At 46.3% G+C, this 14,806-nt stretch overlaps 1 protein-coding gene across 4 annotated transcripts in view; it reads right to left on the minus strand.

Moving 5' to 3' along the window:
- LOC119453331 (uncharacterized) overlaps positions 1-14,806 on the minus strand; it is a 68,760-nt gene that overhangs the window by 9,296 nt on the left and 44,658 nt on the right. Inside the window, exons 1-2 of one of the 4 annotated variants that reach the window (XR_007467083.1) lie at positions 13,994-14,013; positions 1,191-1,306 (exon numbers count right to left, since the gene is read on the minus strand). The exons of 1 other annotated variant lie outside the window; for it this stretch is intronic. Coding sequence is in view for 1 of the 3 variants with exons in the window: in XM_049667777.1 (XP_049523734.1) it covers positions 9,501-9,565; positions 14,331-14,382 (117 nt within the window). In the remaining 2 variants the exon portion in view is untranslated. Of the gene's footprint in view, positions 1-1,190; positions 1,307-3,088; positions 3,202-9,500; positions 9,566-13,993; positions 14,014-14,330; positions 14,383-14,806 lie in introns of those variants that run through there. 2 more of the 4 variants (XR_007467082.1, XM_049667777.1) reach the window with 2 other exon arrangements.

Raw genomic sequence — 14,806 nt, forward strand, 5'->3', positions numbered from 1 at the left:
GGATGGCTTCTAGTTTACGCGTTTAGAGATATTAACATGAAGTTAATATTACTACGCCGCGCGCACCCGCCCTGAGCTGTACCTTGAAAGGCGATGAGGCGGGGACAGAGTCCTCCTTGCCCTGTATTTTCGCAGCTTGGTACGCGTTAATGCGGGCGGTGGCCCGAAGGTCAATACGCTCGCTGCTGCTGCTGCTACACTGACTACCGTGCTTTGACAGCGACACGGCACAACAGGAAAGTCAAACACAGGAGAGGCGCTACTGTCAACTTTCATCTTGTGTGATGCTGTCAAGTTTTCGTGTGCACGTGTGACGACATGCTTGTTCATTTAGTTAGTAGGTCTTATACTTCCTTACTTCGTATGGCTGTCCACTAGTTTGCTATCGCAGTCGATGCTGCGCTTTACGGGCGAAACGGCGACTTTTTTGAAATATCACTCATTTATTGTGCACCCGTTTGTACCATATATGTTTGAACCCTTCCGCGTGACGTCCAACGTTAATAAACCCCCTTTCACCAGTAACATTATGGGGGTGCTAGGAGAGTTCGTACACCATTAAATGCAGTAAGTGGGCAACACGAGTTGATTAAGAACGTTCTCACGTCTGCTTGAGTCGCCAGGGTGGCTTCCCTTCGCCACCGGGGTGCGGTAGTGGGGATGAAGCAACGCCCGCAGCAGTGGGAGATGCACTGGCTTGGCTAGAGGTGCGAGCACAGACCGCGAGCTGTTGACGACGGCTGAGACTGTCTTTGTTTCCGTCGCGCAACCACCACCCTTACACCCTTAAATTTAAGCCAGGCTAAACAGCGACTTTTTTGAAATATCTCTCCTTTATTGTGTACCCATTTGTACCATATATAATTGAACCGCTTCGTTCCGAACCGGTAACTGACATGTATCTTTTTTGGTTCAGGCTCGGATTGGGTTTTAGGAACGTTCGTATATATTGCTTCTGCTTCGATTCCGGCGGCAATTCCGGTTCGGGTACGGTTTTCTGGTCGGGTTCGATCCGACGCCCGGCCTTTAACTTGTATGTCGCATCCTGCCAATGGTGTTCCGCGATCTTTTTCTACTGGAAAGCTAGTGCTAACAACCTATGGCCACCAATATCACCTGGCAGTCAAAACAAATTTTACGCACAGTTTTCACCAACCGTATTCCTCAACAGGCTCTCATAAATATCTCACCCATGGTCTGCTCCGCTGTGATCGCTACTACGAGCTTCTTTGCCCAATGTAGAATCGGTTACTTGAATGGAACCTGGCCACATCCAGTCCATGGAGATGGATGCCACAGTAGACCGCTGCGATTCAAGGAAAGGAAGTGAATGTGAAAGCACCTGCCAGGGCGAGTTACAGAAACCACGAGGACAGAAGCATGAATTTTCTAACTCAATTTACGATAGCGATCTTTGGCGCGGCAATAATTCCCATAGGATGGGAATAGTGATTATCTGTTGGATTAGTCCCATATTTATGCTCGTGGCTCCAAAAGCTCTTGTGGTTCTATATACTTCGCCTTGTACGCCTGTATCGATGAAAATTTTAAAGCAGTCGTATATATTCAAATGTAGAGGAAATAAGACACTGCGCATATGCAGAATATACCAAATTGTAATTGTAGCACTATATATTGTTGAAAAAAAAAACAAAAAAAAAGCTGCGTAATCATAATGTCGTTTTAGACCTTTAGGCAAATCCATATACTAAGCATCATGTCTATGTTGGGTGAACTGCCATGCTTGCTGTTCACCAGACGCGCTAGAGTTTCTTTCTGGTGTATTTTTTGTAGCAAACTTCATTTTTGTGGGAAACTTTACACACAACAAAAAGACACATTGGACACACTTGTACCTTGCCTTGACACAATGAACCACATCGCAGCCTTGTTCAGATAGAAATGACACTTAAGCTTAGGTACAACTTAACTTATGGGGTTTTACGTGCCAAAACCAGTTATGATTATGAGGCACGCCGTAGTGGGGGACTCCGGAAATTTGGACCACCTGGGGATCTTTAACGTGCACCTAAATCTAAGTACAGTACTGACCCGAGCATGCGAGAATACGGGTACAGAACGTAATGTTCTGTACTGAACAAGCTCAAGTTTATATATTTGTGCTACCACGATTGCTTGAGAACTTCGTCCATTTGACGTATGTATGTTGTACAGCCGTATCTAACATCTTTCTCGTCAGCTTCGGCCACTGCGTATGCGTGTTGATAGACAGCTTGGGGATATACAACATGGGCCGTCGGATATATGTGCAACTGGGCATTTTGCCCCATAGATAGATTGGACCATCGGGCAAGCGCAACTGGGCATGTAAGTCAAAGTATGTAAAAATTCTTGACCGATTCTCTAGAATAGGCATGCGTCAATGCGTATGTGGCCGGAGATACAAGCAGAACATCCGGGAATAAGTGAATTCGTCATGAGAAAATCGAATACCGTATAGGCTCGTTAAATGGCCGCACTTTTTTACCCCACAATTTCGACAAGGTGCGGCCCTTACACGGGATCGAACCTTTTGGTCAAAATGGTGCAGGCCCAACGGCGACTTTTGAACAGGGCGTTTTCGGCAGCCGTTAATCGGCGCGTCGATGACTCAAAACTATGCCGCTCCGTGACAATGTTACTGAACCGGTCAACCAAACCTCCGACAAGCGTCGACGACTTGGCCGCCAGGTTGTCCACGTGAACCGCCTCAAGACATATCATGACCCCCTTTTTCTCACGTCTGCTTGAGTCGTCAGGATGGCTTCCCTTCGCCGCCGGGGTACTGTAGTGGGGATGAAGGAACGCACGCAGCAGTGGGACACTGTCTTGGATAGAGGTGCGAGCGCAGATCGCGAGCTGTTGACGCCGGCTGAGACTGTTTCCTTCGTGCAACCCTTCCGCCTGACCTCCAACGTCAATAAACCCCCTTCCACCAGTAACATTATAGGAATGCTTGGACAGTTCGTACGCCATTAAATGCAGTAAGTGGGCAACAAGAGTTGATTAAGAACATGAAAGAACATGCGGCAACATTCCCCTGAAAAAGTGATGTCACGATCTGCGCTGAATGCAACATATGACTCACCAGAGGTGACCAAGGAGGCAGCAGTATCTACATCGGCGACTAGTGCGTGACGGCGTTGCACGCAACTGATCGCACCAGCGGACCCACTCAGCCCACGTGGGCTGGAACACCGTCTGCGCAAAACAGGGTGACGTTGACGTGCGCTGCTTGTCCGCAGTAATGAGTCTCATGCCACGAAACTCTATACCGAATTCGTATCGGCGCAGTGGCCTTTTTCCGTTATTTGCTCATCCCTCATCTAATACCCGGACAGGGGCCTTTACGGTCACGCCTGCCGTCACGGACTCGGGACATTGGAATGTGCTTTAAGGTCACGCTTGCCGTCACGGACTCGGAGTGTAAGCACGAGTAACAGAATGCGCCGAGACATACATCTGAACTTGTTATCAACGTCATATTGCTGCAAATTATTTTACAGTGAGACGAGGACGAATAAATATAATCGCAACACAAGCACTCGTGTTGTCTTTCCTTCGTCTCCGCCTCACTTTAAAATAATTTACACCCTTAAAAGTGAAGAAAAAGTGTAAATTGGTCTTTAACACACGCCCTTATACCCAAATTACACCCTAAACGCCAGCAGGAGTGTAAAGCGCGGGTAAAGATGTCCTTGCACCAATAAATTGCGTAAGGCTGCGAGTTCTTGACAGATTTAAACCATTTTTTACTTTTAGGGATGCAAAAATATATTAGTGACATAAGCACTAAGAACAAATGATCACAACGGAAGCGCCTGTGTTGTGATCCAATATTTTTTCATGTCTTGTCAAGTTATCGCTGCTGGTTGTCACATGGGGTCATCCAAAATAGGAAGCGGAATTGAATACGAATCGAATAGTGCTAGATGCGAATCGAATCGAGGACCGAATATCGAGGCTCGAGAACCACCAGTGGCGCGGCGGCCCAGCACTAGATTCCAATATATCACTAATGCAAAATTGTTACCATTATACGCGTTCTCTCCGAGAATAATTTTGGGAAAACGGAAAGAAATTCCATTTGGCAATGGCACCGTGGGTATTCTTTTTAGTATTATTCGCGTCTGGTGAAATTTGATTTGAAGTCCCTACTCAATTTCAGAAGTTCAGAAGACCAATAAAAATTAGAATATATTGCTGTATTATTGCCATGTTTTCTTTAAAAGAAAAGTTCGCTAAAAGTCACCCGTGTGGCTGCAGTAAAACACTGATACACGGCGCGTTTCGGCGATGGCAATACAGTGTGAACTGAATTCTGAACTGCAGCTAATCTGACCTCCTTTTACAGTGGACATCGCTGTTGTATTCACCAGTCCTAAATAAATATACCACTTTGTGAGCAGGTCCATTTTAAAACCTTCGCAAAGATTGTAACAACTTCGCCTTAGATCCGAGTTCAGGTGTCAAATTTGTCCTCTAACTTCTAGAACAGATCTAGCTTACAGAATGAGAAATCTGTTTTTGAGGTGAAGTTCTTGTCTTAAATGCACCAAATACCCTGTGAAAAGCAGAAATGTTTTCAAAGGAAAGTTTACATTCGGATGTAGGGGTGTGCGAGAAGTCTTGTTACAGACCAAATCGAATTCGAATCTAATAGCGCTAGAAGCAAGTCGAATCGTATATCGAATGCATTTCCTATACTTTGCAAATACTCTATATCCTTCCCAACATTAAAACAATTTACCGACCCTTGTATTGACAACGCAGGAATGTCATTACAGTGTACATTATAAAGCAACATTTGCTAATAGTAGCATTTCTCGGGAAAACGGGGGTTTTAAAAGTACACGCGACCATGCAATATTACATGAAGTTAATATTATTACTATATGTGTATACGCCGCGCGGGCCCGCCCTGCAGCTGTATGTTGAAACAGATGACGCGGGAACAGAGTCCTCCTTGTGCTGTATTTTCGCAGCTTAGTACGCATTAATGCGGGCGGCGGCCCGAAGGTCAAATCGCTCGTTGCTGCTGTTGCTGCTCTTACCGACTACAGCGTTTTGACAGCGACACGGCACCAAAGGAAAGTAACACAGGACAGGCGCTACTTTGTTGTGTGATGCGTCCATGCTTGTGTGCGCGCTGGTGATACTATGCTAGTTCATTTAGTTAGTAGGTCTTACTTCCTTACTTCATATAGCTGTCCGCTAGTTCGCTATGGCAGTCGATGCTGCGCCGTACGGGCGGAACTGCCACTTTTTTTAAATATCTCTCATTTATTGTGCACCGGTTTGTACCATATATGTTTGAACCGCTTCGTTCCGTACCGGTAACTGATATGTATCGGTTTTTTGGTCCAGGCTCGGCTCGGGTTTCAGGAACGTTCGTATATATTGCTTCGGATTCAATGCCGATGAAAATTCCGGTTCGGGTACGGTTTTGTGATCGGGTTCGATCCGACGTCCGGCATTTACCTTTTATGTTGCATGCTGCCAAAGGTGTTCCGCGATCTTTTTCTACTGGAAGGTTACTGCTAACAACCTATGCCCACCAATATCACCTGGCAATCAAAATACATTTTACGCACAGTTTTCACCAACCGTATTCATCAACGGGCTCTCATCAATAATATCTCACCCATGGTCTGCTCCGCAGTGATCCCTACTTCGAGCTTTTTTGCTCAATGTAGAATCGGTTACTTCAATGGAACCTGGCCACACACAGTCCATGGAGATGGATGCCACAGTAGACCGCTGTGATTGAAGGAGAGGGTGTAAGCGTGAGAGCACCTGTCAAGGCGAGTTATAGTTACGTGATTAGCAATAATATGTTCAAGCATCTTACAGCATGAAGAAGTCAGAGATATAGGACGATAACCTGAAATCGGCGCAGTGTCACCTTTTTTGTGTATGGACACCACATACGCCGTTCGCTAGTCAACCGGTAGTTCCGCAGAAGATATCGACGCGCGAAAAATGCATGCAAGGAATGGGGCGAGCACTTCAGCGTAACGACGAAGGAACGCATTTGGAAGCCCATCAGGACCGGGTGATGTTTTAGTCTTCAGGTTAAGAAGCATAGCCACAATACCGTGTAGTGACACAATATCTTCGAGATCAGAGCAAGAAACAGGGGTAAGACTGACTCTTTCAGAAGGGATGGTAAACACGCTGTGGCATTACGAGTTAAAATGTTCCGCAATGGCCTCCTTGTCAACAATTTAAAGAACATCAATTTGTATCTCGTCAACCAACTTTTTCTTCTGATTCAAGAAGTCGCAGAACTGAGCAGTGATTTTCGAATGTCATATTTTATCAAGACAGCCACGCCGCCGCCTCTTGAAGGACGGTCACGGCGAGAAACCTGATATTAGGGCGGAAAAACATCAGCGTCATTAATGTCATCACGAAGCCAGGTCTCTGATTAGAACAACATGGGGATCATAATCTAACAGGATGGCTTCTAGTTTACGCGTTTAGAGATATTAACATGAAGTTAATATTACTACGCCGCGCGCACCCGCCCTGAGCTGTACCGTGAAAGGCGATGAGGCGGGGCTGTACAGAGTCCTCCTTGCCCTGTATTTTCGCAGCTTGGTACGCGTTAATGCGGGCGGTGGCCCGAAGGTCAATACGCTCGCTGCTGTTGCTGCTACACTGACTACCGTGCTTTGACAGCGACACGGCACAACAGGAAAGTCAAACACAGGAGAGGCGGTACTATCGCCGTCGATGCTGCGCCTTACGGGCGAAACTGCGACTTTTTTGAAATTTCTCTCATTTATTGACTTTCATCTTGTGTGATGCTTTCAAGTTTTCGTGTGCACGTGTGACGACATGCTTGTTCATTTAGTTAGTAGGTCTTATACTTCCTTACTTCGTATAGCTGTCCACTAGTTTGCTGTCGAAGTCGATGCTGCGCTTTACGGGCGAAACGGCGACTTTTTTGAAATATCACTCATTTATTGTGCACCCGTTTGTACCATATGTGTTTGAACCCTTCCGCCTGACGTCCAACGTTAATAAACCCCCTTTCACCAGTAACATTATGGGGGTGGTAGGAGAGTTCGTACACCATTAAATGCAGTAAGTGGGCAACACGAGTTGATTAAGAACGTTCTCACGTCTGCTTGAGTCGCCAGGGTGGCTTCCCTTCGCCACCGGGGTGCGGTAGTGGGGATGAAGCAACGCCCGCAGCAGTGGGAGATGCACTGGCTTGGCTAGAGGTGCGAGCACAGATCGCGAGCTGTTGACGACGGCTGAGAGTGTCTTTGTTTCCGTCGCGCAACCACCACCCTTACATCCTTACACCCTTAAATTTAAGCCAGGCTAAACAGCGACTTTTTTGAAATATCTCTCATTTATTGTGCACCCATTTGTACCATATATGTTTGAACCGCTTCGTTCCGAACCGGTAACTGATATGTATCTGTTTTTTGGTTCAGGCTCGGATTGGGTTTTAGGAACGTTCGTATATATTGCTTCTGCTTCGATTCCGGCGGCAATTCCGGTTCGGGTACGGTTTTCTGGTCGGGTTCGATCCGACACCCAGCCTTTAACTTGTATGTCGCATGCTGCCAAAGGTGTTCCGAGATCTTTTTCTACTGGAAAGCTACTGCTAACAACCTATGCCCACCAATATCACCTGGCAATCCAAACAAATTTTACGCACAGTTTTCACCAACCGTATTCATCAACAGGCTCTCATCAATAATATCTCACCCGTGGTCTGCTCCGATCGCTACTACGAGCTTCTTTGCTCAATGTAGAATCGGTTACTTGAATGGAACCTGGCCACATCCAGTCCATGGAGATGGATGCCACAGTAGACCGCTGCGATTCAAGGAAAGGAAGTGAATGTGAAAGCACCTGTCAGGGCGAGTTACAGTTCAAGAAACCACGAGGACAGAAGCATGAATTTTCCAACTCAATTTACGATAGCGAACTTTGGCACGGCAATAATTCGCATATGATGGGAATAGTGATTATCTGTTGGATTAGTCCCATATTTATGCTTGTGGCTCCAAAAGCTCTTGTGGTTCTATATACTTCGCCTCGTCCGCCTGTATCAATGAAAATTTTAAAGCAGTCGTATATATTCAAATGTAGAGGAAAAAATACACTGCGCATATGCAGAATATACCAAGTTGTAATTGTAGCGCTATATATTGTTAAAAAAAAGCTGCGCAATCATAATGTAGTTTTAGGCCAGGAGGACGACCTTTAGGCAAATCCATATACTAACCATCATTTCTATGTTGGGTGAACTGCCGTGCTTGCTGTTCACCAGACGCGCTAGAGTTTCTTTCTGGTGTATTTTTTGTAGCAAACTTCATTTTTGTGGGAAACTTTACACACAGCAAAAGGACACATTGGACACACTTGTACCTTGCCTTGACACAATGAACCACATCGCAGCCTTGTTCAGATAGAAATGACACTTAAGCTTAGGTACAGTACTGACCCGAGCATGCGAGAATACGGGTACAGAACATAATGTTCTGTACCGAACAAGCTCAAGTTTATATATTTGTGCTACCACGATTGCTTGAGAACTTCGTCCATTTGACGTATGTATGTTGTACAGCCGTATCTAACATCTTTCTCGTCAGCTTCGGCCACTGCGTATGCGTGTTGATAGACAGCTTGGGGATATACAACATGGGCCGTCGGATATATGTGCAACTGGGCATTTTGCCCCATAGATAGATTGGACCATCGGGCAAGCGCAACTGGGCATGTAAGTCTAAGTATGTAAAAATTCTTGACCGATTCTCTGGAATAGGCATGCGTCAATGCGTATGTGGCCGGAGATACAAGCAGAACATCCGGGAATAAGTGAATTCGTCATGAGAAAATCGAATACCGTATCGGCTCGTTAAATGGCCGCACTTTTTTTTTCACAATTTCGACAAGGTGCGGCCCTTACACGGGATCGAACCTTTTGGTCAAAATGGTGCAGGCCCAACGGTGACTTTTGAACACTGCGTTTCCCGGCAGCCGTTAATCGGCGCGTCGATAACTCAAAACTATGCCGCTCCGTGACAATGTTACTGAACCGGTCAACCGAACCTCCGACAAGCGTCGACGACTTGGCCGCCAGGTTGTCCACGTGAGCCGCCTCAAGACATATCATGACCCCCTTATCCTCACGTCTGCTTGAGTCGTCAGGATGGCTTCCCTTCGCCGCCGGGGTACTGTAGTGGGGATGAAGGAACGCACGCAGCAGTGGGACACTGTCTTGGATAGAGGTGCGAGCGCAGATCGCGAGCTGTTGACGCCGGCTGAGACTGTTTCCTTCGTGCAACCCTTCCGCCTGACGTCCAACGTCAATAAACCCCCTTCCACCAGTAACATAGGAATGCTTGGACAGTTCGTACGCCATTAAATGCAGTAAGTGGGCAACAAGAGTTGATTAAGAACATGGAACAACATTCAGCAACATTCCCCTGAAAAGATGTCACGATCTGCGCTGAATGTAACATATGACTCACCAGAGGTGACCAAGGAGGCAGCAGTATCCCCATAGGTGACTAGTGCGTGACGGCGTTGCACGCAACTGATCGCACCAGCGGACCCACTCAGCCCATGTGGGCTGGAACACCGTCTGCGCAAAACAGGGCGACGTTGACGTGCGCTGCTTGTCCGCAGTAATGAGTCTCTTGCCACGAAACTCTATACCGAATTCGTATCGGCGCAGTGGCCTTTTTCCGTATTTGCTCATCCCTCATCTAATACCCGGACAGGGGCCTTTATGGTCACGCCTGCCGTCACGGACTCGGGACATTGGAATGTCCTTTAAGGTCATGCTTGCCGTCACGGACTCGGAGTGTAAGCACGAGTAACAGAATGCGCCGAGACATACATCTGAACTTGTTATCAACGTCATATTGCTGCAAATTATTTTACAGTGAGACGAGGACGAATAAATATAATCGCAACACAAACACTCGTGTTGTCTTTCTTTCGTCTCCGCCTCACTTTAAAATCATTTACACCCTTAAAAGTAAAGAAAAAAGTGTAAATTGGTCTTTAACACACGCCCTTATACCCAAATGACACCCTAAACGCCAGCAGGGGTGTAAAGCGGGGGTAAAGCGGTCCTTAAACCAATAAATTGCGTAAGGCTGCGAGTTCTTGACAGATTTAAACCATTTTTTACTTTTAAGAATGCGAAAATATATTAGTGACATGAGCACTAAGAACAAGTGATCGCAACGGAAGCGCCTGTGTTGTGATCCAATATTTTTTCATGTCTTGTCAAGTTTTCGCTGCTGGTTGTCACATGGCATCCAAATTAGGAAGCGGAAGTCAAACTACCAGTGGCGTGGTGGCCCAGCACTAGTTTAATCCAATATATCACTAATGCAAAATTTTTACGATTATACGCGTTCTCTCCGAGAATAAATTTGGGAAAACGGAAAGGAATTCCATTTGGCAATGGCACCGTGGGTATTTTAGTATTATTCGCGTCTGGTGAAATTTGAAGTCCCTACTCAATTTCAGAAGTTCAGAAGACTGCAATAAAAAATAATATAGTGCCGTAGCATTGCGATGTTTTTTTTAATGAAAAATTCGCTAAAAGTCACCCGTGTGGCTGCAGTAAAACTCTGATACACGGCGCGTTTCGGCGATGGCAATACGGTGTGAACTGAATTCGGAACTGCAGCTAATCTGACCTCCTTTTACAGTGGACATCGCTGTTGTATTCACCACTCTTAAATAAATACACCACTTTGTGAGCAGGTCCATTTTAAAACATGCGCAAAGATTTTAACTTCGCCTTAGATCCGAGTTCAGGTGTCAAATTTGTCCACTAACTGCTCGAACAGATCTAGCTTACGGAATGAGAAAACTGTTTTTGAGCGAAAGTTCTTGCCTTAAATGCACTAAATACCCTGTGAAAAGCAGAAATGTAACAAGACTTTTCGCACACGCCTATATTCGGATGTAGGCGTGTGCGAAAAGTCTTGTTACAGACCAAATCGAATTCGAATCTAACAGCGCTAGAAGCAATTAAGTCGAATCGTATATCGAATGCCTTTCCTATACTTTGCAAAGTACTCTATAGCCTTCCCATCATTAAAACAATTTACCGACCCTTGTATTGACAACGCAGGAATGTTCGTCATTACAGTGTACATTATAAAGCAACGTTTGCTAATAGCAGGGTTTCTCGGGAACACGGGGGTTTTCAAAGTACACGCGACCATGCAATATTACATGAAGTTAATATTATTACAACGCCGCGCGGGCCCGCCCTGCAGCTGTATCTTGAAACAGATGAGGCGGGAACAGAGTCCTCCTTGTGCTGTATTTTCACAGCTTAGTACTCGTCAATGCGGGCGGCGGCCCGAAGGTCAATTCGATCGCTGCTGCTGCTCTTACAGACTACAGCGTTTTGACAGCGACACGACACCAAAGGAAAGTAACGCAGGACAGGTGCTACTTTGTTGTGTGATGCGTCCATGCTCGAGTGTGCGCTTGTGATACGATGCATGCTTGTTCATTTAGTTAGTAGGTCTTACTTCCTTACTTCATATAGCTGTCTGCTAGTTCGCTATCGCCGTCGATGCTGCGCCTTACGGGCGAAACTGCGACTTTTTTGAAATTTCATTTATTGTGCACCCGTTTGTACCATATATGTTTTAACCGCTGCGTTCCGTACCGGTAACTGATATGTATCGGTTTTTTGGTTCAGGCTCGGCTCGGGTTTCAGGAACGTTCGTATATATTGCTTCGGATTCAATTCCGATGAAAATTCCGGTTCGGGTACGGTTTTCAAATCGGGTTCGATCCGACGTCCGGCATTTACCTTTTATGTTGCATGCTGCCAAAGGTGTTCCGCGATCTTTTTCTACTGGAAAGCTACTGCTAACAACCCTATGCCCACCAATATCACCTGGCAATCAAAATACATTTTACGCACAGTTTTCACCAACCGTATTCATCAACGGGCTCTCATCAATAATACCTCACCCATGGTCTGCTCCGCAGTGATCCCTACTTCGAGCTTTTTTGCTCAATGTAGAATCGGTTACTTCAATGGAACCTGGCCACACACAGTCCATGGAGATGGATGCCACAGTAGACCGCTGTGATTGAAGGAGAGGGTGTAAGCGTGAGAGCACCTGTCAAGGCGAGTTATAGTTACGTGATTAGCAATAATATGTTCAAGCATCTTACAGCATGAAGAAGTCAGAGATATAGGACGATAACCTGAAATCGGCGCAGTGTCACCTTTTTTGTGTATGGACACCACATACGCCGTTCGCTAGTCAACCGGTAGTTCCGCAGAAGATATCGACGCGCGAAAAATGCATGCAAGGAATGGGGCGAGCACTTCAGCGTAACGACGAAGGAACGCATTTGGAAGCCCATCAGGACCGGGTGATGTTTTAGTCTTCAGGTTAAGAAGCATAGCCACAATACCTTGTTGTGACAATATCTTCGAGATCAGAGCAAGATACAGGGGTAAGACTGACTCTTTCAGAAGGGATGGTAAACACGCTGTGGCATTACGAGTTAAAATGTTCCGCAATGTCGTCCTTGTCAACAATTTAAACACCATCAATTTGTATCTCGTCAACCAACTTTTTCTTCTGATTCAAGAAGTCGCAGAACTGAGCAGTGATGTTCGAATGTAATGTTTTATCAACACAGCCACGCCGCCGCCTCTTGAAGGACGGTCACGGCGAGAAATATGATATGAGGGCGGAAAAACATCAGCGTCATTAATATCATCACGAAGCCAGGTCTCTGTGATTACAACAACATGGGGATCATAATCTAACAGGATGACTTCTAGTTTACGCGTTTAGAGATATTAACATGAAGTTAATATTACTACGCCGCGCGCACCCGCCCTGAGCTGTACCTTGAAAGGCGATGAGGCGGGGACAGAGTCCTTCTTGCCCTGTATTTTCGCAGCTTGGTACGCGTTAATGCGGGCGGTGGCCCGAAGGTCAATACGCTCGCTGCTGCTGCTACACTGACTACCGTGCTTTGACAGCGACACGGCACAACAGGAAAGTCAAACACAGGAGAGGCGCTACTGTCAACTTTCATCTTGTGTGATGCTTTCAAGTTTTCGTGTGCACGTGTGACGACATGCCTGTTCATTTAGTTAGTAGGTCTTATACTTCCTTACTTCGTATAGCTGTCCACTAGTTTGCTGTCGAAGTCGATGCGGCGCTTTACGGGCGAAACGGCGACTTTTTTGAAATATCACTCATTTATTGGGCACCCGTTTGTACCATATATGTTTGAACCCTTCCGCGTGACGTCCAACGTTAATAAAGCCCCTTTCACCAGTAACATTATGGGGATGCTAGGAGAGTTCGTACACCATTAAATGCAGTAAGTGGGCAACACGAGTTGATTAAGAACATTCTCACGTCTGCTTGAGTTGCCAGGGTGGCTTCCCTTCGCCACCGGGGTGCGGTAGCGGGGATGAAGAAACGCCCGCAGCAGTGGGAGATGCACTGTCTTGGCTAGAGGTGCGAGCGCAGATCGTGAGCTGTTGACGACGGCTGAGACTGTCGTTTTTTCCGTCGCGCAACCACCACCCTTACACCCTTAAATTTGAGCCAGGCTAAACAGCGACTTTTTTGAAATATCTCTCCTTTATTGTGCACCCATTTGTACCATATATGTTTGAACCGCTTAGTTCCGAACCGGTAACTGATATGTATCTGTTTTTTGGTTCAGGCTCGGATTGGGTTTTAGGAACGTTCGTATATATTGCTTCGGCTTCGATTCCGGCGGCAATTCCGGTTCGGGTACGGTTTTCTGATCGGGTTCGATCCGACGCCCAGCCTTTAACTTGTATGTCGCATGCTGCCAAAGGTGTTCCGAGATCTTTTTCTACTGGAAAGCTACTGCTAACAACCTATGCCCACCAATATCACCTGGCAATCCAAACAAATTTTACGCACAGTTTTCACCAACCGTATTCATCAACAGGCTCTCATCAATAATATCTCACCCATGGTCTGCTCCGCTGTGGCTAGAGGTGCGAGCGCAGATCGCGAGCTGTTGACGCCGGCTGAGACTGTTTCCTTCGTGCAACCCTTCCGCCTGACGTCCAACGTCAATAAACCCCCTTCCACCAGTAACATTATAGGAATGCTTGGACAGTTCGTACGCCATTAAATGCAGTAAGTGGGCAACAAGAGTTGATTAAGAACACGAAAGGACATGCGGCAACATTCCCCTGAAAAAGTGATGTCACGATCTGCGCGGAATGCAACATATGACTCACCAGAGGTGACCAAGGAGGCAGCAGTATCTACATCGGTGACTAGTGCGTGACTGCGTTGCACGCAACTGATCGCACCAGCGGACCCACTCAGCCCACGTGGGCTGGAACACCGTCTGCGCAAAACAGGGCCATGTTGAGGTGCGATGCTTGTTCGCAGTAATGAGTCTCATGCCACGAAACTATACCGAATTCGTATTGGTGCAGTGGCCTTTTTTCCGTATTTGCTCCTCCCTGACCTAAGACTCGGACATTGGAATGTCCTTTAAGGTCACGCTTGCCGTCACGGACTTCGAACTTTGGAGTGTAAGCACGAGTAACAGACAATGCGCCGAGACATACATCTGAACTATTGATCATCAATGTCATGTCGCGGCAAATTATATTACAGTGAGACGAGGACGAAGAAATATAATCGCAACACAAGCACTCGTGTTGTGACAGTCTTTTCTTCATCTCCGTCTCACTGTAAAATAATTTACACCCTGAAAAGTAAATAAACAGTATAAATTGGTCTGTAACACACACCCTTATACCCAA

Source organism: Dermacentor silvarum, chromosome 5 (assembly GCF_013339745.2).
Source record: "Dermacentor silvarum isolate Dsil-2018 chromosome 5, BIME_Dsil_1.4, whole genome shotgun sequence".
Lineage (NCBI taxonomy): Eukaryota > Metazoa > Arthropoda > Arachnida > Ixodida > Ixodidae > Dermacentor > Dermacentor silvarum.